The sequence below is a fragment of the Conger conger genome, chromosome 14, assembly GCF_963514075.1.
Source record: "Conger conger chromosome 14, fConCon1.1, whole genome shotgun sequence".
NCBI classification, from domain to species: domain Eukaryota; kingdom Metazoa; phylum Chordata; class Actinopteri; order Anguilliformes; family Congridae; genus Conger; species Conger conger.
Genome location: NC_083773.1, coordinates 8908141 through 8935277, shown reverse-complemented (window position 1 = coordinate 8935277; position 27137 = coordinate 8908141). Strand labels below are relative to the sequence as shown.

General features: G+C 44.6%; 2 protein-coding genes across 6 annotated transcripts; one reads left to right on the top strand and one right to left on the bottom strand.

The window, feature by feature from the left end:
• Positions 1-2189: 2189 nt before the first annotated feature.
• On the bottom strand, positions 2190-3359 carry wu:fb55g09 (uncharacterized). The gene is made up of 2 exons (XM_061220014.1): positions 3339-3359; positions 2190-3171 (listed from the first exon to the last, which is right to left on the bottom strand). Exons 1-2 carry the CDS (start codon positions 3357-3359, stop codon positions 2488-2490), a joined length of 705 nt encoding a protein of 234 aa, XP_061075998.1. The 3' UTR covers positions 2190-2487.
• Positions 3360-5801: 2442 nt separating this feature from the next.
• On the top strand, positions 5802-26716 carry LOC133109860 (nischarin-like). Of its 5 annotated transcripts, XM_061219564.1 has the most exons (21): positions 5802-6038; positions 6708-6791; positions 7343-7525; positions 8210-8258; positions 8642-8805; positions 9295-9390; positions 9495-9590; positions 10074-10226; positions 10393-10461; positions 10599-10784; positions 11914-12042; positions 12605-12721; positions 14512-14620; positions 17031-17146; positions 17377-17438; positions 17897-19147; positions 20151-20337; positions 22207-22357; positions 22455-22583; positions 23363-23524; positions 23946-26716. In XM_061219564.1, exons 1-21 carry the CDS (start codon positions 5955-5957, stop codon positions 24596-24598), a joined length of 4230 nt encoding a protein of 1409 aa, XP_061075548.1. In that variant the 5' UTR covers positions 5802-5954; the 3' UTR covers positions 24599-26716. The 5 variants fall into 5 exon arrangements, 2 of the variants coding, with proteins under 2 accessions (XP_061075548.1, XP_061075549.1); XR_009704796.1 differs by lacking the exons at positions 20151-20337; positions 22207-22357; positions 22455-22583; positions 23363-23524; positions 23946-26716 and having other exon boundaries at positions 17377-17543; positions 17897-18011; XR_009704797.1 differs by lacking the exons at positions 17377-17438; positions 17897-19147; positions 20151-20337; ... (2 more) ...; positions 23363-23524; positions 23946-26716 and adding an exon at positions 12828-13504 and having other exon boundaries at positions 17031-17053.
• The last annotated feature ends 421 nt before the right edge of the window (positions 26717-27137 follow it).

Here is a 27137-nt window from a genome sequence, read left to right as displayed (position 1 = left end):
AGGATAAGGTAAGTTAGCAATTGCAAGTCTGTGAGAACCCCTTGACCAAATAAACCACTGCTGATGATTTTTAGAGTAATTAGCATACAGTTACACTTGTCACTGTCATTGAAGAACAATTACTAAAACTGTTTACATCGAGCAGTAAGGTCTGTATGCTTTATGACCAATTAATATAAATAATCATCTGTGAAAATGCTATGCCTCAGTTTTTTAAAATTATTTTAATGGGATAATACAATTAAAATAATTATGTGGGAGAATATACTATATATGCTGTGCAAGTTATCTCTATGCCAGAACACAATATATTTAATTAACCTAAGTATTAGTGGAAGCTAAGGTGAGGGACTATGTCTCTGAACACACCTGCTCTAACATTATTACGTAACAATCTTTCCTTCTGCATGTTCCCTTTGCTTTGTAAAGTACTATGGAAAATAAAGATAAGCACAATTCTGTCCTATATCCTCTGTACCACTTTGACAAGGTCAAAATAACACTATCAGACCTGTGGAATAATTAGCTATCAGAAGCTTTCTGACATCTGGCTTCAAGGTTAAGCTCATTGGAGCATTTGATGAGGAATGGACATGCTTACAGCTGAATGTATACTGACAAACACCAGGTCATTTAAAAATATTTTTGGATCCATTTTGAGTTAAGGCTTTCTCTGGTTATACTGTATGTGCGCAATCTCTTGGACAAACATTGGCTCTGGTTCCTAGGCGCATCAGCATTGGTGTTAATTTGTTGCGGTTTCAACTTTTTTTTAAACGAACAAGTTAAAGCAAGTATGTGCTTTACACTCCTCCTGGAACCCAAGGAGAGACAATCTGGAAGATACTTGAAATTATGAAAATTACGATTGAATTGCTGCTGTTAAATCTGTAAAGATTTTATTATAATAATCTTCATATTCATCATACATAACGTGTCATAAAAGACACATTTTGAGTAGCTTCTGCAAAGTCACACAGCTGCTGTCCGCAGTTACTTCCTGTAACGGCTGACAAGCTGCACCTCGACGCCAGCTCCTTAAAGCTTTGTGCAAAAAGGCACGTATAAACTGTGAAGCAACTTACTGTAATGGAAAGTAGGTAAGTAGGAGGAAAGTGTGACAAAAAAAGAAACATGGTAGGGGTATTCAGGCCTTCGTGTGTTGAAGAAAAGCATCCAGGACGAAGGCTGGGGTTTCCACCCCCAACCTCCTGTCCAAAAGACTTCAAATCGGGCACAATGCTCCTTTCAGTAGCATGTGTAAACACACATACCCAGATCTAATGGGCCTTTTTCGGGGCACATTTAAAGCAGACCACAAGCAACACCCACACAGATTAATTTTCTAAAAACATGTCTAAACACAAATCCTGTAAATACTCTACAATGATTAATGGTGGGATATGCAAAAGACTGCAGATAACTACAGCAGCATAAAAATACGCCAGTGTGATTTTTTTATTTGCTCCTAAGTGCTTGTGTTCAGAAAGAGTCAGACATATAGCATACATTAAATATATTTTTGATTGGAAATGGTTTTCATATATTATCTCTTAAGACACTTGCATGCTGTATGAAACATGTTTATTTGTGAGGAATGATACATTATGAATCATATTAAGTATGATTTTTAATGCTTTTAATGCTACAAAGCCAGGTTTAGCCTTTTTCACAGGCATATGACAACCTGACACATGAACTTCAAATGCTTGTTAATTTCCTTGTAACTTTGAATATGTTAATATATTTGCCTTGAATTCTGTAGTCTAAAAGGAAGAAATAATTGAATGGGTTTTTACTCAAATGTTCTATTCGTAAATTAGATAAGAGACAATGCAAGAATGGCATTTATTGATATTTGTATATTCACCTTGAATTTGTTGATGTTTTTAAAGCTGCATCTGCATCGTTTTCTTGAATGTAATAGTTTATTGATTGGATTAAAAAAATAAAACTGAATTTACATTACATGATTGCTCTGCTGTAATGGCACACTACAATTCAAACGATGTTATTAAAGTGTCAGTCGCATTATACTCTTCAATGTACAAATCCTACTTTACCTAGGTTTATGCTGAAACCTTATTCATTGTGATGTAAATTGCAAATCCGACAAATCTATATGATTACAAAATTACATAACTACAATTCGTTAAACTAACAAAAAAAAGAGGAAGCAAAGCTCAATAAACAGTTTGTCACATTTATTTTCAAAAATTGTGTACAGTATTTACAATGAAAGCACTAGGCAATGGCGTATTATTACCAGAGTCAATAATTTCACGAGCCCGAGTATGATTGGCTGTTAGGGCGAACTCCTACTCCACCCTTTCGTTCTCCGTTAGACAATAACATACAGAAAAAATAAATCATATGTAACATTTGCCAAAATAACAATCAGACATGTTACTAGAATACATTAAGTACACCCGTTGGTCTGTATAAAAACACAGCCAAGTTTTGTTATCTTGGCTATCTTGTGGTCCCTTATGCAACAGCATAGGGCGGTACTGTGGCTATTGCACTGCAGAACTCATTGAAGTCTTTTTGCATGAAATCCTCACTTTGCATTACGTCGTGTTCTGAAGGGAAATACGGCATACTCTCCTCCTGGTGCACCTCGCCGAAGCTGAAGAACCTAAACTGTTGGTGCTTCGCCAACTGTCGCGAACAAAACCGGGCAGACGGTGCCAGAGGTGGATCGGGACTGTCCATCAGAGCGCCTCTGGCGTTTTCCAGCACACCGAGATAAGAGTCCATGTCCGCGAAGTCCATCTCGCAGTCCGAGCCGCTGTCTGTGCCAATTGAGTCTGATCGCATATGCATCATCTGGTATTTCTCGTGCATTAAGAATTGATTTGTGTTTCTTGGGGCTCTCATGCCTGGCGCTATGTTGCCTTGAATGTTGACAGGACGGAGCGACGGCGTCCCTGGAGGCTGAGGATCTGGTCGATCGTGTTTGTTGTAAGGGTGGCCGTGCGCCCTGCCCCTCTTCCCACGATAACCTGGTTTCTTTCCACCACACTTGTGCCAGCTATGCTTGTTGCTCCCTCTCCTTGAGTCATCCTTGAACCCCAGACTTTGCACGTCGCTAAATGCAGGTCTGCTGGTGTAAATTTGCCATTGGCACATCATGCCTTTACCACACATTTCTTCGTCGAAAAGCACAGGCTAGCTCCCGTTAGCTACCTACTCTGTCACATAATCTTCTCCGCTGCAGCCAGCTGAGAGCTAACAAAGAAATTATTTCTCTGTTGAGGGACTTCGTCTATTGTGTGTAACCACACGAGTCCACGAGTAGTCTACCTTTTTACAGTCTTTTTCGTTTTTTTCTTTACCACAGACTTTCGGTAGGACATAGCCTGTAGTGCCTCCTGTATCACAGGCAGCTTGACGCGCTCGCAGCTGTCTATTACGGTGACAGTCACACCTCTTTTCTTCTGCTGCTGCTTTTCTTTCGTCGAATACTTTAGAAATCGATTTTAGATAATGCGTGAATAGACACTGTGGATATGCTTGTTTAAAATGTTTATACTCATTAAATGTTTATTGAACCGCATTGGTGTTCATTTACACCTCCGCGATTATGTAATCCTACACTCACCCTGATACGACACACTTAGCAGTTTAACGGACAGGACGCTTACTTCCAGCTATATTCAGTTGGATCCTTCCAATCGATGCTGGAAATACGGGGGTGTACACAAGTGTCTCGCAGCTAAGATTACATTTAAAAAAACGTAAACTACGAACACACATTTCTCTGAATCTGTAAATAATGTAGCTTTTATTGAAATCATTATTTTGATAATCTCCATTGCAAACGTTTTATGACATTATTACCACATCTAGTAATCTCTATGTAATGGAACAGATCGTTGTAATGGAACGATCTGTTCTTGTTTGACGTTCCAAAGGGCCTGTACGGTAACTTCTTTTCTTTTAGCGTTGTTTTATGCGTAACGATTGAAACACTCCGTATGAAACGCCACTATACAGTGTACGCACATTTCGGAATAACAGAAGGAATTGGCGTTTGCTGAAAGTGAATCGTTCGCGCAGATGGGGAGGAGACGGCGTTCTTCCCCGATTGCTCATACACAATCAACTAGATTCATAAACCGTGTAATAAAGTCCTAAAATATATCACTATGTTGCTTGGAGAATACAAAGGAAATGAGTGATTTGATAGAAGCTACGGTTCTGTGTGAATTACGAATTTATATTCGTCCTAATAGATAATTGTTTGCAATAATCGTTACATAAGATGTAGGGGTGTTGTAAACAGGTTGAAGTCATTGTTAATAATAGTAGTTATCACGGACGCATATAACAGGTGCTAACCCCCGTTCTTCCAGCAGCTAGCAGTACTCATTCATTAATTCCTATTCATTACCTTAAAATTAAAGCCCTAATCATCTCAAAATAATCCCCCTTATTTCATTACATCCTGTTCCTAAAGTGAGAGAGGGTCCAGTTCCACTTTCTACGTTGACATCCCATGTAGTTTCTGCTACACATACAGTTAGCTACATCAGGGTCTGGCTAAAACGGACTCGCCCGGTCTTGTTCCTTATTTTCAGACACACAGTCTCAAGTGATTAACTCACGAGCTTCCCCAGTGGACTCAGCAGTTTACTGGTTGACTTCTCTTAGGGGGATTTGTGATTTGGGGTTTACAACCCAGTGCAATCAAAATAATCTAAAAATAATTATATATGAAAGTTATATATAAAAAACGAAATAAAACATTATGATATCAAGCCTGTTTGAGTTTTGAAAAGAGTTTTTTTCTTAAGTCTGAAATGAATTATTATATTCTCCACGAGAGCATACTTTTATATTCAAGTTTACTTGCCTTATTGTCCTGTGTATACATTTTAAAGAAGTATACAATATCTTGTGGCATAATGAATATGTTTGATGCATGGGATAGGTGATTGCATAGGGTCTTTTAACTGTCTGTCAGTGGAAATTCATTGTACTGTTGCCTTTGGTGTGTGAGTTTGTGTATGAATGGGTGAATGAGAAGCATCAATTCTACAGCGCTTTGCATGAAGGTGCTATATAAATTCCAACCATTTACCCACATATGGCTGTAATCCACAGAATTAGACATCCAACACAAAAAACCAAAACAAAAAAACCTGTCAAACAATTTCCAAAAATAAAAAAGGGGAAAAAACTACCCTTAGCTGTTCATTACTCACTAACAGCAGGCTAAGTTTGGGACCTGCAAAGTTGCGAAATGAACAGGCATCGTGTAATTTGTAAAATCCATACTATTGTCATTTTTATAACATAAATTTGGGTCTAGCCAGGGCCACCACAATCACCGCAAACAAACATGAATACTTGGTTCTTTGACATTTAAGTCTGGGACTGTAGTCAGCATTAGACTATATGAATAAACAGTTTTGTGGTTTATTAATTAATTTGCTACATGTCTTATTTTTATTAATACATTTGAAGGTATTTGGGCATATATGTAACAGTCTATGAATGGAAATACTATACATAATTTCTAATATAAAATATATTGTAATCCATCTAATGTATGCATATATGTCAAGCGCCTCCAAAAGTCAGAGATGTGTGCCACCAGCGCAAATTCACTTACAATTCAACCTTGTAGATTGGATATTTTTCTATATGGGCAGGATGAGCCGTTCAAACTCAATCATGTTATCCCGAATGCCTCGATCGTTCGTTCGTCCACTGCCGATTTGTTCCGAACGCTCATTGTTCATGTCCTATGACGTATGCTGTGAATAAAGTTTTCCTCGATTGAACCAGACTGCTGCAAGAAAACACAACATGAAGATGGAGTGGACGAAACTAAAAGCTCCGTGACATAACCACAAGCGAATCAAGCGATGTCGACCGAGGATCCTAACGACACAATACATTCGTCAGTTTAGTTCCTACACGGGTTTTCACATTTGGCACTGACAATGGATTCTGCTTTGTTCCCTGAGGACATCACTGAACAGAAGAAGATCCGCATCGTCGGATCGGAGCTTGTGGAGAACTACACTGTATGTCACTGTTCGCTTACAGTAATGATGCTAATATTAGCTAATGTTGTTAACCAGAAGCCAAATCTAGCTAGCCAAATACAGTGCTAATGTACTGAATTTCTATTTCTTATATAATACTTAACGTATTTGGGTTGGCTAGCTATTTGGATGCAAACACTCACGTAGCTAGCTAGTTCTTACAGTATTCCAAAACTTGTTAGCTATATGGCCTGGCTTGTTAACTTTACCTAGCCAGCTATCTAAACTGACTTTTAAGATCATATTAAGCTAGTGTTATCTTGGGCTAGCAAAATAGTTAACAACTAATGTAAATATTACATAACTGAGCTAACCGCCTTGCTAGGACGCTGGGTACATGATTTACGTTATTAGCAAGCATTCATCTTATAATCTCTGATATGCTGTGGACTCTTAATGATTTTATGCTTCTAAGCTAACGAGCTAATATCTACGTATTTATGAATTAGATCGAATCATCATTATTATTATTAATAACTAATCATTGTGTTATTCTTTTTCTCCTTATCATATTTTTAACTCTTTCCGTATTTGGCTACACAACTGATATTATATTTAGTATAGCCATAATACATAGCAAACTGCTTGTCTGAAACAAGTAGCTACGCGTTTTTGTGTGTTCCTACAATCCCTTTCAACTACCTTCAGGTCTACATCATTGAAGTGACAGTTGGGGATCACCAGTGGACAATAAAGCATCGCTACAGTGATTTCCATGATCTCCACGAAAAGGTGAATGTTCCACATTTTTATTATCACAGAATTTCACAACACCCCAAATTTGACTAAATGCTGCCATAGTGTAGTCTGCTTATTCCAAGATTAGAATGGGTATAAATGCGCAGGAACGCAAAAGATGGGCAGAGATGAGAATTCGGTAATGCATCACGATAGCTATATTATGGTAAAGAAGGAAGACCCCCCCCATACAATGTCATACAATGTACCTAAAATATAGTTATTGATGTTGTAGATATCTTACTGCTTGTAAATCCAGTTTGTGTTAGAGCAGTGGTTCTATTCACCGAACCCTTCGTAATTGGAAAAATAAAATATGATTTCTTCAAAACGTAGGTATATATTTTATGACCCCTGCTGAACCCCTGAGACTGTCGCAACGAGCCCCTGGGGTTCGATCGAACCCAGGTTAAGAACCACTGTGTTAGAGGAAAGAGGTGTATGCTGCTGTTGAGTATTCAGTACTGATGTAACGTGCGTAGACTTGCATAAATAAAAATGTAACTCTCTCTCTCCCCCCCCCCCCCCACACACACAAAAAAAAGCTCACTGCAGAAAATAAAATTGACAAAAATCTACTACCACCCAAGAAGATGATCGGCAAGAATTCCAAAAGCTTGGTGGAGAAACGACAAAAGGAACTAGAGGTCTACCTCCAAACGCTCCTTGTGAAATTCCCTTTGGCTGCTCCCAAAGTCTTATCCTGTTTTCTGCATTTTCATTTATACGTAAGTATGTTTTGAAAAAATATATATTTATGCTATTCATGCTGTACACCTCTCCTTCACAGAGATTTTCAAATTCTCAGTTGCTTTTGTTTCATTCACTGTGTGCAAATTGTTAATCACATTTTCATGAATGACATCTGTCCTTTTAATCAGGAGAATGGCTCATCTTATCCTGTGTGGCAGATTGGAACAGTGCAATCTTCCGTTAACACTAATCCGCTGACGTTATCAGCAGAGTTCATTCCTCCGTTTGACATTGTGTTAGTTAACATTCTCTGTTACCATGTCTTTGATAGTGATCTATACTGCATGTTAACCTGCTATCATTGAGCACATACTGTAGGGACACTGGACTGTGGATTGCTACAGAGAGCGACTTTGTTAATACATCACTGCTGAAGGGGTTACTGGGTGAACTGGCATGTGACATGGATGAATATAGTTAATAAATCTTTCTTGCTGCTTTTGTTATTGCCTTTAATTCTGATGTAAAAATGTGCAGTGCCTAAGGTTACTGATTGTATTTCTTTATTTGTGTATTTATTTTCTGGAAGCAAGCATTTGATCTTTAGCAACCAGATAAGTAAGACTGCTTGACTTGTGTAAAGCAGTTTGAGGTTTTTTTTCCCCTTTAGATTTTGTGATATTAAAAGCATGACTTTTTTTTCTGCCCATTTTTTTCAGGAAATCAATGGGATAACAGCTGCACTGGCAGAGGAACTGTTTCATAAAGGTGCAACAACCTAAATGCTACAAAATGTCAATCAGTACTATTTAAAACACATAGCATGTAATTAATTTTTTCCTGAGAAAGCTCAAGAGGGTGTAAAAATATCCCCAAATTGAGAAAGTTGTTTCACCCTGAGATGGGTCAAATAGTCCATTTGAAATACTTGAAATACTTTGATACACAATGAAATTCATGCAGATTGTACACATAGAGAGGCATTTTTGTGGAATTGGAATAAAACACTGCTAAAAAAAAAGTGCCGTGGGATCTGTAATGAGCACAGAGGGTCAGCATCTGGTTTCGCCTGACATGACGGCTGGGTTTTAGTTTGATTGCAGTTTTTCACACGTGCGTTGGCCCGGTTGTGTGTAACTCGTGGTTTCCAGGAGAGCAGCTCCTGCTTGTGGGGGAAGTGTACCTGCTGCGGCCCCTGCAGCTGTACGCTATCACCCAGCAGCTGAAGCTCGCCAAGCCCACCTGCGCAAATGGAGACGCCAAGGCAGACCTCGGACACATTCTGGACTTCACCTGTCGACTGAAATATCTAAAGGTAGCGTTTACTCCTTTACTCTGATCAAAGATGAATTTTAAGTCAGTTGGTCACCTTCAATCCAAATCCATTATTTTAAACAGTTGCAGAGGATTTATTTTTTCCGTAGTCACCTTGCGTTACAAAGAACCAAATAAACCAAACACTTATTTTATTCAGTTGTGATGAGCCTATTTCCGGATTAATTTTTTTCATAAATCCGGAAAGCAACTAAATTCTTTTGCTTGTGCTCTGTGATTTTGCCTTAGTAAATTAGATACAATGTTTTTTGTGTGTCATGATGTCTACATTTAATTTATCAATGGCGCATCCATAAAGTAGGCAGTCAATCAGATGTGAATAGGCCAGTCCCCAGCCCTTCTATTTAGGAACAACATACTTTAGATCAAATTTGCAAAAAGTAAACCTACATCTTTAGTGATTTCACTTTTTCAGCTTGATAATCCACATATACGTGTCCTTGTCTTGTCTTGTTTTTTTAATCTCCAGATACCAGGCACACGGGGAGTGGTTGGCACCAGCAACATTCAGGAACACCTTCTCTCGTTTGACTTGTCAGTCTTCAAATCCCTCCTGCAGATCGAGGTAGTCGCAGAACCTGTGCAACCGCTTCATCCGCACGCATCTCGCTGGCTGTGGACATGATCGCTCTGAAATGTACTGCAATAAACGTGTTCTGTTCGTTGCAGATCAGCCAGTGTGAGTCCAAACGGGTCGTAGGGCTTCCCTCTTTACGAACATCTCTGGCCACAATGAGCGTCCACTATTCGGCGGAGTCGATGAAGGTATAGCCCTTATCGCGCATTAGGTCCACTCGGGTTGAGCTCTTCGTCGTAAGTCGCTCTGGATAAGAATATCTGCAAAATGGGCGGCCTGCAGTGGTAGTGGTTAAGGTACATGACTGGGACCCGCAAGGTTGGTGGTTCGATCCCCAGTCTGGCCACAATAAGATCCGCACAGCCGTCAGGGCCCTTGAGCAAGGCTCTTAAACCTGCATTGCTCCAGGGGAGGGTTGTCTCCTGCTTAGTCGAATCAACTGTACGTCGCTCTGGATAAAGAGCGTCTGCCAAATGCCATTGATGTAATGTAATGTAAAAAGCTTTGTGATGTAATCTAATGTAATCTAATGTAATGGGTGAAATGTGGAAGTTGGAAATACAGACAGTGTGTGATGCGTGAGGGAGGGGGGGAGGGGAGAAAGGCACGAGGTGGTCTTGCGCACACTCAGCTGTTGCTGTTCATCACTAACTCCGCTGCTGCGCTTCCAGGACATCCTGGTTCCCGAATCTGCTGAGTTCGCCCAGTGGGAAGCAGAGGGCGTGGCCACTGACTGCCCTGTCACTGCCATCATTCCTACATGGGGAACACTGACCACCCTGGACATGAGCCACAATCACATAAACTGCATTGATGAGTCAGTGGTAAGTGGATCTGCCCGACTGCTCCATCGGTCCAAGTGTAAGCTGTAATTTGCTTCTTGGTGCTTAACACGTTTTGCAGTTTGCCAATATAAATGTGCAAAAATACATTTGTTAAATTTAGGCCCTGAATGACTTGGGTATTTCTTGCTTCACTCTTTTTCTACAGAAATTAATACCAAAAGTAGAATTCCTAGACCTAAGTTACAATGAACTTTCTCGAGTGGAAAACTTGCAGGTAATACACGCTTTATATTAATATTAATGCAACGATTTTTACATTTGAATGTACGATTTAAGCCTAGGACAAACAATAATGGAAGAACGTGTGTATATAACTGGTTTTGTTTTGGCAATTGTGATTTTTCGTTACAGCATCTGTATAATCTGATTCACTTGGACCTGTCCTACAATAAGCTCACTGTGCTAGAGGGAGTTCATACAAAGCTTGGGAACATCAAAACCCTCAACTTGGCTGGGAATCAGCTGGAAAGTCTCTCTGGTCTTAATAAACTTTACTCCCTTGTAAATTTGGACTTGAGCAACAACAAACTATCACAGGTATTGGTTCCCCTCTTTGATAGGGGGAGAAATTCTAACTAAATTTGTCAGCATCTCTGTGATTACTGTGCTACTGTATGTTCCATTTTCTATTTTAATTATTGTTTCAGACCATCATTTATAAAGTATCATATCTTTAACGGAACTAAGTAATTTGGTATTAAATTAAGCGTGTGATACTTGGCTAGTAAGAGCCTATTTTTAAAGAAAACAGAGTATTCACACAAAGGGCCACATGCAAGAACGTTTTTGTATTCTTAGGCCTCATACGAGTGTGCCAAGTCAGATTCAACAAACGCACCTAACTTCAGACAACTGTCCTTAATGAATATGTCCGTTATAATTCAGCATTACGGTACTGTAGGTGGGCTACATTGGATATATGGCCAATGGGTTTAACATGAAAGTTGTGAAAGTTCTGTTCTGAAATCACTCGTTTTAAGAGATATAAGAACAAATCTGTTCGTACAAGTGGTTCTTGCATGAGGCTCATTGTCTGCAAATTATAAAGCATTTTGCAGTTCTGCCAAATTGGTCAATAAGAAAATGCCAATTTCTGTGTTGGCTATTGTTTGGTCTTGTTAATGTTCCTATAGGTAATTCTTTTTAAAAAGATTAGCGCTGTACGTGATGGTATGTTACCTTTTATTCACCGCAGAAGCAGTTATGCATTTTCAATCCCTACCCATGTGAGCCTAGAATTACAAGTACTGTTATTTATATCCTCAGAAAGATTATGTTGCTACTTAGCCTTTCTCAAGACATGCGTTAAAGTGAAATAATAATTTTCTCATAATATATTCCAACAAAGTGGGAATGCCCAAGGTGATGGTTGTAGGCGTTTGTTAACCCAATTGGCTGTACAATGAACATTTACAATTTAATTGTAAACTGAACTGGCTTGTAATGTGTATGATTATTTAGTGGAAGTGTTGCATTTGGCTTCCTGGAGAGAGGAAAGAACTTGGGAAAACATTTAATTGAGTCATGGTTTTAAGATGTACTGTATATGATATTAGTCTGAACAGCAGAACCGAGAGAGAGGCGAGACCTGACTGCTGGGGCTTGCTTCTCCACCTCACAAAATGGCTGCCTCCCATTCTAAGGCAATGTTTGTTTCTGTCCCCAGTTTGAGGAGATTAAGCACATCGGGATGCTGCCGTGCTTGGAAAAGCTCTCCCTCACCAAGAACCCGCTGAGCATCATCCCGGACTACAGGCGGAAGGTTCTGGCACAGTTCTGGGACCGGGCGTCAGAGGTAGGCCCTTCGGATCGCACTGCCCCTCCCGACTGAAATGGAAGTTCAGCAGTGCCGCGCTGGCGAGCGGCTAAGGTGAAGACCTCGGTCCAGGTGTCAGTTCGGTGCAGCTGCACACCGAGGACCGGGGTTTGCATACCGAGCAGTGCTTCCTCAACTAAATGGGCGATTAAAATAAACAGTAGAATTGGCACCCAAATTGGGAGAAAATGGGAAAAAATCTTAAACAAAATATATATATGTATTCAATACTTTTGTGTTAAAACATTGACTACTGTAAATCCCTTCCTATCATGTTCAGTTGACGGCCCGACACTTTGTACCAAAACATATAACTGTATGATGATTCAAGCTCATTGGTTGAAAATTGGTTCTAATGGGCACAGCCAATGGCATTTCAACATCAGCGCATTCACAGAGAAGGGGGAGATAAACAGTGTTGTAGTTTGTTGCTGCTATTCCTCTCTTGACCGTTAGAAGTCCGAAATTACCTGTTGTACCTTTAAATAGAAATGAAGTTCAGCTCTGCTGAGCGGAGCACCTTCCATCTTGTGTGTTCCAGGTTTGCCTGGACTGTACCGCAACAACCGAAAAGGAGCTGGACACGGTGGAGGTGCTGAAAGCCATACAGAAAGCCAAAGAAGCCAAGGATAGAATGGCAAACAGTGAAGTGAAGAAGGTGTGTTGCTAATTGGTACCCCTCTGTCATTTATTCTAGAGAACAATGTTCAAATTTTATTTGATTTGTTTTTTATTTTTTACCTTTCCGTTACTTCCGGTCACAGTATGTGTGGGTAAGAGGACGGAATGCACCACACTTCGAACCTGCGGCTGCAGCACTATTGAGAGGCCAGTTCACTACTGAAGTATGACTGTCCCTTTTCATGCAAACCTCTCTGAATACTCTGCTTCAGAAGAATCATTAGCGTTAACCCAATTCCACGAGGAGCGCCGGATCAAACGTGGCCCTTTCCTGGCCTCTTTGCAAGTATAACTGCTGTAGTTTTTTCTTCAACATCAGAGAACTCCCATCTTGAATATGAGATTTTAAAATATGGCAAAATAGGGGAGTGTACAATGCAGCGATCGAAAGGCTTTGGGTAATGAACTCTTAACTCACTTGGGTAGTTTTCCTTTGCATTGTCCTCCGTGTTCGGCCCCTGAGATGAAGGCTGGGGCTGTCTGTCCGCGGACTGATTTGACCTTGGAGTGTGACTGATTTGACCTTGGAGTGTGACTGATTTGACCTTGTAGTGTGACTGATTTGACCTTGGAGCGCTCTTCGGGTCCAGCCTGCAGGAGGAGAGCTCTTTCTCGTCGCCGTTCCTTTCCTCAGGTTTAAAACACAGAGGCCCTGCCGCCACACCCGTCTGAGCCCCCCCTCGCGGACGCCATTTTGGCTCTGGCAGCACCTGCTCATCGCCCGCAGAAGCGAGCGTCAGTTAGCGTCTGTGTTGGATTGGTACGTGGAGGCGCTTCTCCCCGACCGGCAGGCGCACGCTGGCCCAGCTGCTCCGGGGCTGCTTGTGGGCAGGACCCTCTCACGCGCGCTCAGCTTATTTACAGTGGGACCGAGCGGGGGGTGTCTGTGGGCTTTTATGCAAGCGTCATTTTTACCAAATGGGGCACAAAAGTGTGCCCTGGGCTAACGCTAATATTCTCTGCATCTCTGCACATGTCATACCTGACTAGAGGCCATTTTTACATTTGAAGGGACATCCTGAGGCCTGCTAATGACACCTTGTGGAGGGACGTGGATTCACAGCTCCTGTTGGCCGCGGATGGCTTATGCATTTTTCTTATTAAAGGAATGCACCAATATACCCTTTTTTTCTGACTTACCCAGACTTTGCTAAGTGTTAGCTTAGCGTAAAGACTTGAAGCATATAGGGGTCAGTGGGCTCTCTCCTTCAAAGTGACACAAGGTATCGTGTATTTGAAATAGTTGTGCAGGAGGAAAAAAATGTTTAATCGGAAGACTGAAAGATACATGTGTTTTCAGCAACTATAGTTCCAACCTTCTTGAAGGAGGTAGGCTACTGGCTTCAAGTCTTTATGCTAAGCTAACATGTTATGTTAACATGGAAGCCGAGCCAGTGAATTGCACAAGTTGGAAAAAGGTTGGTGTACTCCTTTAATGCCGCGCCACTTTAGATGGTTTTGTTGCAGGTCTCAGGGCCAAGTCTGCAAGCTGAGCTTCATCTCTTCATTTCTTTGGCTCTTTTTCGCAGTTAAATGCCGTGAAATGGAGCTGGACAAATGAAGAAATGAGTTAGTAATAATTGAATAGAAGATTAATTCATTATTAATATTTTTAAAAATATGTGTTTTTACAAAGCACTTAACTGTATTTACCCCCCCCCCCCCCCCCCCCCACCATATAATTGCTTTAAGCCAGAAGCTTATTGAGCCTTGTTTTTATTTAATTTTCCCCCCCCTAAAGAAAGCCTTTAACAATCTCGTTGTCAGATCTGTGAGGACTCCAGGCCCTCAGGTGGTGGATCCCCCTCACCTTCCTCCTCTCTTGCTGCTCCGCCCTCCTCTCCCCCCCTGTCCCGCCCGCCCAGCTCCAGCCAAGGTAATCATGTATGTATCAGGCTGACGGGCAGGGCCGTGGGTGTGGGGGCCTGCTTTACCTGTTGCTGCTCTCTCAAAACCGGGGCGGGGAGGGGGGGGGGGGGGGTGAATGCTGCAGTGGTGTATGTAGGACCTCAGCGTCTCTCAGTGGAAGTGTGCAATTTACTGGCTCAGGTTTTCATTTATGTTAGCATAACGTGTCAGCTTAGCATAAAGACTTGAAGCCTATAGGAGTCGGCAGCCTACCAATTTTCAGGAGAATGACAGGAGGAGGAGGTGGAGCCAGTTCCCATAAATCCCTGAGGAATCCCTTTTGGTCTCCTTGCTATTGTTGTGGGCGGCATGTAGCGTAGCGGTTAAGGTACATGACTAGGACCCGCAAAGGTCGCCGGTTCGATCACCGCTGTAGCCACAACAAGCCACAATATGATCTGCACAGCCGTTGGGCCCTTGAGCAAGGCCCATAACCCTACACTGCTCCAGGGGAGGATTGTCTCCTGCTTAGTCTAATCAACTGTAAGTTGCTCTGGATAAGAATGCCGATAATGTAATGTAATGACATTACGATGCTGTGCAGCGTTCATCCCCTCAAAGCGCGCCAGAAGTGTCTCGTGCCCTGTTTTCCACCCGGAGGACGTGTGAGGCTACTTTCAGACTGCAGCAAGAGCCACCTTTTTCGCCTGCTTTGCGCCAGGGCTGGAGCCAGCTTGATTTCAGTGTGAAAGTGGCCCACACGCTTTCCTAACCTGCACTTTGCCAACTCTTCTTTGCACCCGACTTTCATACAGCCTTTTTTGACACTTAAATATCTCTAATTGTGTTATTCAGAGTGCAGCACGAGTTGTACGTTTAGTACTCGAGCATAACTTGGTGTTGCGATTTATTGCAACTTTAAATGTTTTCTTTTCAAATACATGCAAGTATTAAATGCAAGGTTTACCGCCGAGGTAAAGTTTACCCACCAAACATTTATTTGCCAAAGTAAAGGACTGAAAGTGTCGATTAAATCCATTTTAGAAAATGTACTCTATAAAACAAAAACAGTGTTATGAATTGTGTTGCTGCTTCATTTTAAGGCAAGAGCAGTAGATATTGACACTCTTCAACGTCTGTCTGTCACTCATCATTTGAAATCGTGTGTTAGAGAGAAAGATAACTACTTGTATCAGACAAATACATACAGGGCCCTTTCAGTGCAATTTGCCTGAGAAGATTTTTCTTATTGTAAATTTCTCATCCCTTTATGTGTGTGCCACGTCGGATTCAACAAACACTCCTAACTTGAGAAGTGAACTGTCCTAAGTGAAGATGTCCGTTATACTACAGTATATGCAGTACTGTAGGTGGGTTCTGTCGGATATATGGACAATGGGATGTAATCGGTGCCTGATTGGGTCAACCGTGGTTCATTGGTTTTGGCAAAACGTAACAATATGGCGGACCATCGATACATTTTCGCTTATTTCTCCTAAACCATCCACTAAAATAAGTTTCTGAAAACATTTGAGACGAGAAATAAGCAATGCAGCTGCTGAATCTTGATTCATATTTGATTTGCGATGCCTAAATTGAAAGTTTGATCTAAGGTATGTGAGCCAGGCAAGCTGGGCTGACTTTTACCGCACGTAAATTACGAGTGATTTAAGAACAAATCTGTTCATACAAGTGGCTCTTGCATAAGGCCCAATGTGTTCAAATGTACAGCCTCTGGAGACATGACATTGCTGAAAAGAAACTTCAGAAAGTGAACTATCCCTGTAAAATGGAACTTCTCTGCATGTGACCATACTTGTTGAGACAATCATACTCGGTTCCCTTATCAGACCAAAGCCATACATTCCAGTGGTTTCTATTCATTTTGATTTGGTTCAGTTCAATATTTTTTTTTTTCTTGAAAGTTTCTGGTAATTCTTAAAAAATGCCACTAGCATGATTGATTGGTGATTATGAATCTTTCTTGCTAAGCAGCAGACATGTCTGTAGAAAGTAAAACAAACTGTGAAGCAGGACTCAAAGTGCGGATCGCACGGGGCCTGTTTCCCAGACACGGATTGAGCCTAGTCCTAGACAAAAAGAAACATTCTCCATTGATAAAAGCTTCTATCTAATACTGGGCTTAATCCATATCTGGGAAGCCAGCCCGTAACGGAAGTATGCAAGTGTAAATAGCTAAAATGAGTATACACTCATCTGGCTATAACTGCATACTCCATTATAGCATGCTCATCTGATTTCGGCTCAGTTGGATTTACTCGGTCCTGTTACACAAACTGTGCCATGAAAATGTTCTGTGTGAGTAGAAATGGTTCAGGAATGCACTACTGCTGGATACGCAGGGTTAAGTTATTCATTTAAAAAAATTGTCTGCAAAGCAGTTGTAATGTTTTTTTTTTTTTGCAATTTCCTTTCAGAAGTAATATGTATAGAAGAAGCCTTAGTTACCAGTAAACTGCTTACTCCTGTGGATTCTGCAATTACCCAGAGGTGCTACAATTTACAAAATACTACTTGTGAGGAAACATTACAGGTATTTGTACTTGAATGAATGAATTTAAGTACCATACATTATTTTATGTATTTATTTAGGTTTCTTTCTAGCACGTGCCAGTATTTTTGTCTAATTTATAACTCATGTCATTTTGCAAAAATATAAAAAGCTGCACTAATTACAAACAAAACTGCTAACTGGTACATAACAGGCGTATAGATGTTTTTGTGTTTTGGTTGATCCTGGACACTAGATCCCTTTTGTTTCAGATTCAGACACAACCACTTGCTTCCTGTTTGTCCCGGAAAATCAGCAGTGATCAGCAGATGAGGTATGGGAGTGTGTGCGCGTTTCCCCTCCGGAAAACCCGACGCTTGTGAGGTCCTTTGAAAAATGAGATATGGTTCATTGAGGTCTCGGGAGTACTCGTTGCCTGGTAACCAGTTTTAAATTCTCAATGCTGCTAAATGATCTGATGGAGGTATATACCGTATGGGAGTGTGTAAACTGTACGGTTTGGACAAATATTAATGTTCATTATTTGGCCCCATTTACTCCACAAATTAATCCACAATTTTAGGTTTGTAATACACAGTTCACACATGGTTTGAAGTGCAGCTTTTATATACATTTTGGTTTCACCATGTAGAATTTGCAGCACTTTCTCTACATAGCCCCCCCCCCCCCCATTTCAGGGAAGTATAATGTTTGGATGTGTGTATGTGTGTGAGTGTCTGTGTGTGTGTGTGTGTGCTGCGGGCTGAGCTGATTGGTGTTTCCACGCTGCAGCTGCTGTTGCCGTGCGGAGGACCGCATCACCTGGGCGGACTCCGGGGCGGCCCCCGTGCTGCCCTTCTCCCTGGCGGCCTACACCGCGGGCAACCTGGACTTCCTGGCGCAGCTGGCCGCGCTGGTGACCCGCACGGCGCTGGAGGCCGAGGGGCCCGGGGCCCCGCAGCGGGGCCAGACGCAGCGCGACGGCGGGAAGGAGGAGGAGGAGGAGCGCGGCAGCCAGAGCTCGGGCGACGGGTACTTCGAGATGGGCCTGTCCCAGGGCGAGGAGGGCGAGGTGTGCTCCGCGTCCTCGGAGGACGGGGACGGCGGGCCGGAGCTGCTCCGCGTGTCCAGGGTGGTGTGGGCGCACTGCGTGCGCGTGGGGAAGGGCGTGGCGCAGGCGCCCGTGTGCGTGGCCCTGACGGACGGCGTGCTGGCGGCGTACCGCGTGGCGGGCGGGGCGCTGCCCGTGAGCGCGCGGGACCTGGCCGGCCGTCTGGAGAGCGAGCTGCTGGCGCCCTACGGCGAGCTGGAGGACGTGCGCGCGGACGTGCCCGAGCTGTGCCTGTCGCTCAGGCTGCGCGCCGGCGCCACGCGCTGGTACTTCCTCACGGACGCGCAGAGCCTCAGCGACATGCGCTCCTGCCTCTCCGCCTCCGCGCACGGCTCCCCGGCCACGCCCCAGCAGCTCCTCCGCCAGCTGCTGCCCTCCTGGGAGTGCGAGGAGAGCGACTGCGCGGTCAAAGGGGCCTTCTCCGCCCACCTCCTGGACCCCGCCGCGACGGACTCCGTCTCCCAGCGTGCCCCGGGCTCGCCGCGCCCGGACATCCTGTCGCACGTCAGCGCGGCGGAGACGGAGGGCGGCCCGCCCCGCTGCCTGCCCTGCTTCCTGTTCCTCACGCTGCGCCACCTCTGCGTCCTGAAGCTGGACTTCTCCGCGCCGGCCGGGCCCCCGGAGGGCCCGCGCGGGACGAGGCCCGGGGCCAGGCTGACCCGCGTGCCCCTGGCGGCCGTGCTCCCCAGGCCCCAGCGGGGCTGCCCCGCCTCGCCGCCCGGACACTGGCTCCGCGACGGACACGCCCTGGAGCTGATGGTGGGCCACGAGCTGGTCACGGCCGTCTTCCCTCTCCCGCACGACAAGTTCCTGTTCCTGAGCCTGCTGGGCCAGCTCCGCTCCTGCCTGAGGGACATCAAGACCGTGGCCTTCCTGCAGGCCGGACCCTGCCGCAGGAAGACAAACGGCCACCAGAGGGAGCCGCTGAGCAGGTACAGTACGGCGACTCATACTCAGCGCCAGAAATGTAAACGGTAAATGGTAAATAAGTGGCATTTATATAGTGTCTTTATCCAAAGCGCTGTACAAGTAATGCTTCTGATTCACCCATGCACACACTCATACACCAAGTGCTGCCATGCAAGGCCCCAAACAGCTCATCAGGAGCATTTGGGGGTTAGGTGTCTTGCTCAGGGTCACTTCGACACACCCAGGGCGGGATCGAACCGGCAACCCTCCGACTGCCAGATGACTGCTCTTATTGCCTGAGCCAATGTCGCCCCTTGGGTGACAAATATGTTGGAGGTTTCCCCGATGAACTTTTACTTCTGTTAATGTTGCCACTTTCTGCTGCCCTTAAATTCCTGGTTCTGCTTCATTTCGTACTTCATTCTAATGAAAGTCACTGAAAGTCATGGAAAACTGTGCCTGTTTTTATGCAACGCCGCCAACAATGATTTTCTACCGAAAACGAATTTCCCCACGGGGACAATAAAGTACCTACTACTACTAATGCAGTTTATTTGAATAACCCACTATCCTTGAAAAGTCAGGGAAAATTGCCCAATTAAAAAGAAATACCTTTCCATTAAGAGAAGTGAATTGATCGTTCATGTCAACTCAATTGCTTGATTTCATTTGATATGAATACCAGTGCTAACAAATTGGGCAGCTCACTGGCTTGTACATCATTTCCACTAGCAAAAGCAAATTATTCGAATATGTTAATAATGCCTTCAAAATGTGTCTCAAAATATATGTCCATTGATGTGATGGGTGGAGCCTTGTATAAAAACGGATGCTTTCAATGGCAGATCCCATCAAATAGAATGACCCTTCTCTCTCCTCCTCTCTCCTCCTCCTCCTCCTGCTCTCTCCTCCTCCTCCTCTCTTCTCCTCCTCCTGCTCTCTCCTCCTCCTGTTCTCTCCTCCTCCTCCTGCTCTCTCCTCCTCCTCCTGCTCTCTCCTCCTCCTCCTCCTGCTCTTCCCCTATAGTGCTCCTCAGGGACCGCAGAGGCCGCATTTAACCCTGTCCCTGCTGTACCCCGCTGACCCCCTGATCCAGAAGCTGTCCGAGGAGAACCAGTGCCCGGCTCACCTGTCCGTCTCCCCCTCCCTGCTCTTCCTCTCTGGCCTCAGGGGGAAGGAGCTGGTGGAGTTCTTCTACAACACTATCGCAGAGGTAGTGTGGTACACACACACTCACACACTCTCACACTCACACACACACACTCACACACACTCTCACACTCACACAGACACACACACACACACTCTCACACTCACACACACTCTCACACACACACACTCACACACACTCTCACACACACACACACACACACTCACACACACTCTCACACTCACACACACTCTCTCACTCACTCACACACACTCTCACACTCACACACACTCTCAAACACACTCTCACACACACACACACACACTCACACAGACACACACACACAGACACGGACCATAGCAGAGGAAGTGTACATACACACACACTCATGCACACGCACACACACACGCACTGTAGGGGTTTTCGCGCGGGACTCCAAATTATGTAGGGTCCTCGCACGGGCCGCCAAATAACGCAGGGATTTTACTCTCTACGAAACCGAATATGTTTAATATTAATGATTAAACATACCGATAACCTGAAGGTTGGAAGTTCTTCGAAAGACTGCTTTAACTCGGCTCTCATGTCTATGTGATTCCAAAACGGACACCGGGGTTTAATAAAATATATTTATTAAACAAACGTAAAACACAGAACAGATAAACTAACGGGAAGTTAGTAAGGAAATTTAGTTGGGTATGTGTGTGTGCGTGTGTGTGGCGCGCGCAAGCGCGCGTGTCGCTTGAACAAAGGAAAGGTAAAAGTGTGAGTAGCTAGCTTGGGTAAGCTAGAGTTCTGGGTGTGTTAGTTATTGTTAGCTGTGAGAAGACTACTTGCGTAGTTTACTCTATATATGCGCAAAAGACGGCGAATCAATTCACGTACATATATAGCTAACAAAATACATTCCAATGATAAGACGGCAAATATGGAAACACAGATTCACAAAAACAGTTAAGACTAAACTAAACACTGGCTATGCCTGAATGTTTGTTCTCTTACTGAGTCCATACGCATTGGATCCAAAAGACGTGCTGTCCTTGTAGGAGCCGCGATGGTGCTGTGAATATGTGTCCTGGAGAGATGCGCAGGCTGGGGCGTCTTAGCCGCGCGTTGTCGTCTGGTCCGCTCGGTTGCTGGAAGGATGTTCGTTGGTCCCTTTTCCGGGTGGAAAAGTTCGTTGCTGTTGTTCTTTGGTGAGCTTTGCAGGGGTAAACTGATGTAGCGTTCCGCGTACACCAGTTTCCACTCGCTATAGGCCACGAAGTTACCGCGAGGTAACTGGGTGTGTCCGTAGGCCTGGTAGTGCGCTGTGCAGCATTCAGCCTCTGTCCGAGTCTCGGAGCAGATGAGCTGAAGCGAATGGCCAAAAAGGGTGCGTCGAAGAGAAGAAGCAGAAGAAGCAGAAAAAGCAGAAGAGAGATCCCAAGAACGTGTCTTGCTCTTATACGGGACCGTTTATTGCTCCCGCCATTACGGGATTGGCTGAACCAAGTTAGACGTCATTCGTGGTGGACGTCGCGGAATTTTCCTGTGGGAATGTGGAAGTTGTAGTCTCTACAGCACACACACACACACACATTCTCACACACACACACACACACACACACACTCACGCACACGCACACACACACACACACACACTCACACACACACACACACACACACACTCTCTCACACACACACACACACACACACAAACTCACACTCACTCACACACACGCACACACTCTCTCACACACACACACACACACACACACACACTCTCTCTCACACACACACACACACACTTTGTTCAGTTCTGTCTTTTTTAAAAAAAATTTATATGAAATTTGTGAAAACACACGTTGTGTGTGCCATGCCAGGGCTTAGCTCTGTGTGTGTTGTGGAGCGGAGCTGAAATGCTGGTGTGTAAAATGGCACTGACTGCAGGTGGAGAACGAGGAGCTGAGGCACATCCTCTGGTCCTCCGTGCTCTTCTACAAGTCTCCCGACGTGGAGCTGACGGCCTGCATCATGCTCTCCACCAAAGCGCTGTACTTCATCCTGGACGACACCGCGTCCACGCTCAGCGACCAGGCTTGTAAGCGACCAGCCTTCCGCTGCCCACACAGAATCCGCTCTCTGCCTCCCTCCCTTCATCACGTGCAGCGTGCTGCCTCTTCTGTCTCTCCACACAGTGCTGTGGAACTGGAACCCTTCGAATTACGAGGAGACGGACTTCATCATTTCCTACTGCTTTGCCATGAAACTGAACGAGCTGCAGAGTGTCAACGTTGGGCTGTTTGACCAGTACTTCAGAGTGGTCGGTGAGTTGTACTGAAGTTTTTTTTCCTCCCATAAAACATGCGACATGGCTCAGGCAGTAAGAGCAGTTGTCTGGCAGTCGGAGGGTTGCTGGTTCGATCCCCCGCCCTGGGTGTGTCGAAGTGTCCCTGAGCAAGACACCTAACCCCCAAATGCTCCTGACGAGCTGGTCGGCGCCTTGCATGGCAGCCAATCGCTGTCTGTGTGTGAGTGTGTGTATGAATGGGTGAATGAGAAGCATCAATTGTACAGCGCTTTGGATAAAGGCGCTATAAAAATGCCAACCATTTACCATTTACATGCTAATTGTCAAGGGGAAGAGGACCCCACTACACAATTGTATAACATTACACAATTTGTACAAGAAACTTCAGTGCTTTCATTGCGCACATGTATGCTCTAACTATGTCCCAAAGTCTGTGTAGTCCTCTATCAGTCCAGTGGAGTGACAGCCACTCCCACCATAAGCCCACACTCCTCCCAGTTGGGGATTATTACCTGACTGAGAGGCAACCCAATGCTACAGTGTGTTGTATGTTTTTGGACTGAATGTTACCCACCATGTCCAATAACAAGTTGGGCAAGTTGTACAGTAGTGTTCCAAGTTATGACCTGTTTAATAAGTTCATGGTAATGATTTTAAAAAATGAGAATAACTATGGATTGTTTTTTCTTTCTTTTTATTATTTTTTTGCAAACGTACACTTTTGTTCAAAACTTTTTTGAAATGTCATTACATTTGTCAGTACTTTTCTGGGTAAACCCTCCTCTGTGTTTCCAGGTCCGTCAGCAGATCATATCATCTCCTGTCTGACCCGGGACAGCTATGGGACGCACCATTTCCTGCAGCAGCTGATGACCGTGCTGTCCTTCCTGGAGAAGCTGCCCTCGCCTGAGCCCTCCGAGCCAGACTTCTACTCCCAGTTCGGCAACAAGAGCACAGGCAAGCGTACAGCGTCCGCTAGCCGCCTCTCACACACACCAGCACGCTTATTTCAGTGCTAATGTCCTACCACTCCCCCACCCTAACCCTAACCCTGCTCTCTTGTGCTAAACACGTACACTAATTTGAAATTCTTTAACTCTTAAAGTACCGCTAAAATTCCTGCAGATCCCTGGGGATTTTGAACATGTTACCTGACCACAATTGTACAATCGTATGCATATTATGATTTTTCTGTAATAGTTTTGCATCCGTTTGTTTTGCGTGGTGACAGCGCAGTGTCATAACGAGAGACCCCTGACACGGCGTTCTCCTGAGGAGGGAGACGGCTGAGGTTGCGATGGGCGCGGCAGCCGGGAGCTTTAGCGTTTAGCATTAGCTCGCAAGAGGTAAAACGGCGTCGTTTCTCATCCGCGTGCAGGTAAAATGGAGAACTACGAGCTGGTCCACTCCAGCAAGGTGAAGTTCGTGTACCCCAGCGAGGAGGAGATCGGGGACCTGACCTTCATCGTGGCGGAGAGGAAGGGCGCGCCGGGCCACTCGCTCTCCTGCAACATCCTGTTCTACGTGCTGGCCTTCCAGGTGCAGAGCGGGCTGGCGCCGGTCGCCGCGGAAACCCGGCAGCAGCGGCAGCAGCAGCAGCTCCTGCAGCCCCGGACGCTCATCCTCACCAGCTCCGACGTCTTCCTCCTGGAGGAGGACTACATCAGCTACCCGCTGCCCGCCTTCGCCAAGGAGCCGCCGCAGCGCGACAAGTACCGGCTGACGGACGCGCGGCGCATCCGCGACCTGGACCGGGTGCTCCTGGGGTACCAGACCTACCCGCAGGCGCTCACGCTGGTGTTCGACGACGTGCCGGGCCCCGACCTCCTCTGCCACCTCACCATGGACCACTTCGCCGACGAGCGGGGCGGGGGCGGGGCCGGGGGCGGGGCGCGGGGCGGGGACCAGGGCGAGGTGCAGTGGTGCGTGTTCGTCCCCGGCGCGGACAGCAGGGAGCGGCTGATCTCGCTCCTGGCTCGCCAGTGGGAGGCGCTGTGTAGCCGGGAGCTGCCGGTGGAGCTGACCGGCTGAGAGGCTACGCGCGCGCGGATGAACACGGACACGACACGGACGCCGCGCGGATGAACACGGATGAACACGGACACGACACGGACGCCGCGCGGATGAACACGGACACGACACGGACGCCGCGCGTTACGCGATAGGACAGCGAGGCAAAACAAACCGGGCTTCTCGTGCCCAAAACCGCTTCTCAAGAGACTCCCGCATTTTTTTTAATGTGACATTTCCTCACAGTGCATCCTGGGATTTATTATAATTTTTTTTTCTAAACAAAGAATCCACAAGAGTTTGATATTTATTGCTGTCTTCGGCTTCTTCGAATAGCTTGCTGCTTCTTACCCGCGTGATATATCGTTGTGTACAATCTGCAATATGTAAATTATTCCAAGAGAGCATGTTTTGTCCATGTGTGTTACATTGTGTTTTCTGTAGACCAGCATTATTTTAGTCTGAATGGAGTACAGTTATCTATATTTTGACTCAAGGAAGGTTGGCTGTCTCAACTCTTTTTTTTTTTTACTTTTTATGTTTTTTGTTTTTTTTTAAGGTAAAAAACATCCATGTTTGAATGTCTTTATTGGAACTTTTACTTTGTATTTTATTTCACCAAGTTTTCAGCTCATCTCTGCATACATACATCTCTAAATGTATGAAAACTACCCAAGCAAGCACGTTTTCACGCGTTTACACAAAGGAGTAGATGGTTATATTTTCGGTCAGTGGTTCTGAAGACGATGCATCCTTGGCAATCGCTGAATTAATAAGGAATTTAACATGCCTTTTTTTTTTTTTGTTCTTTTTTTATTGTCGATAAATAAAGCCTAATCTACACTCAAGAACACCCCTGACAGGACAAGTGAAAACGGTCTGCGTGACTTCAGCCATGGAGCAGCCGAGCTGGGGTCTGTGCTACTCGTCCTGGGGTTGTTTGGGGCGCTTATGTCTGTCAGGGTTTAACGGACAGGTCAAAAGGGGTATTTGCACACCGCTTCTGCTCACAGTTTGTATATATAAATTGAGATTGGGGGTGGGGAACTAAAGTTATCATGAGGATTTGACTGTCAAATAGATCTTTCCAGTTAAGGGAACTGAGAATGGTGGGGGGTTGGGGGTTTGATTGTAGATAATTTGAGAAACCAGCTTGCAGTATTATTTGGCGCTGACCTTGCCAGTTGCCACTTCCTGTTTTTCCCCCCCGTCGCTGGTGAGGAAGTCGGGGAGAAGGAACCCGCACACGTCCACCTCTCACCGGGACTGCCTGAGCTGGCCGCTCCCAGGGAACGCCTGGAGGTCTCTCAGTCCTCTCACCCACCAGCAGCGGGGCTGAGTCAAAAGCTGAAAAAAAAAGCTTGCGTTTCCCCTTGCCGAAAAACCAACTTAACTTATTTAGATTACTTTAAACACGACGTTACACATTTTTAGTAGTCCTTGTAGCATACGTCGGGTTCTGAAGATAAAAGTTTGAAGTAAAAAAAAATGTATGCCTATTTTATGTCCGATGTACCAGAGACCACCAAGCAATGGCCGCGAAAGAATTCTGATTCGGAAGAAATGCCAAGCCGTGATTATCGGCCCATGCCTCTATCTCCTTGGCTTGCCAGGTGAGGCTTTTCCAAGGAGGGAGTTTGCGGAGGTACTGCCAGTTCTCAAAGAGTGGCGACCACCACCCTGATACCAACCAGCCAATGCAATGTGTCCTGCTCCAAGACAGTGGGGTTGCAGGTGAACTTGGGAACACCAAGAACTGAAAGCAGTATATCGTTCATCAGTATATATGATTCAGGCCAGATTCATGCTTCTCATTGGTATAGCGTATTATCTTAACCTTATCGTTGTTATCATGGAACACTATCTTAAGCTCCTCATCTCACATCCATCTACTGGACGGTCGGTCCTCTATTGGCATAGATCTTGGGAGCATCGCTTTCAAATCCGTTCTCAACCAATGCGAGTGGGAATTCCAGAAGTGCAGTGGTGAATTCATATGTATAATTGTAATGGCAGTTATTTTATAATATTGCTGGGTGTCATGCAGAAATATTGTACGTCCATTTCTTGTCATGTGGAGTTTTTTCACCCATGTACTGTACATGTCGACAACTAATAAAGTTGGTGCAAAACTGAAAACTTGAGAAAGCCATGTTTGTGAGAAAAGGTTTGAATAAGAATGGCTTTATACAGATATCTCTGCAAGCTATAAACTAGGTTTTCATTTGAGATGCAAGTAACACTGTTCACATGAAAAACAAATTCATTATTCATTATTCTTATTGAGTGTATGTGATTCAGCAACACAAATGTATAATTTGTTTAGCCAATAAGAGCAAATTGAGCACAAAGATGAGAAATATGCGGTCAGTTTTATTGATCAAGAAATAAAATTCCACAGACACTGCTGCAAACACAAATGAATTCCTTGGGGAAAAAAGCCTGTCTGCATGTCTTGAATTCCAAATGAACTGTCACAGGAAAAACGTTACCTTTAAAGCAGTAACGTACCGTTATAAATAAAAAAGTAGTCTTACCACAGGTAAAGTGGTTTGCCCAA

Excerpts from the sequence above, each read along its gene's own strand:
- LOC133109860 (XM_061219564.1), top strand. The coding sequence starts at position 5,955 with ATGGATTCTGCTTTGTTCCCTGAGGACATCACTGAACAGAAGAAGATC. Across the intron at positions 8,806-9,294 it reads GTCGACTGAAATATCTAAAG|ATACCAGGCACACGGGGAGT; the intron begins GTAGCGTTTACT and ends TTTAATCTCCAG. Across the intron at positions 17,147-17,376 it reads CTTGTGAGGAAACATTACAG|ATTCAGACACAACCACTTGC; the intron begins GTATTTGTACTT and ends CTTTTGTTTCAG.
- wu:fb55g09 (XM_061220014.1), bottom strand. The coding sequence starts at position 3,359 with ATGTCCTACCGAAAGTCTGTG. Across the intron at positions 3,172-3,338 it reads TGTCCTACCGAAAGTCTGTG|CCTGTGCTTTTCGACGAAGA; the intron begins GTAAAGAAAAAA and ends AACGGGAGCTAG.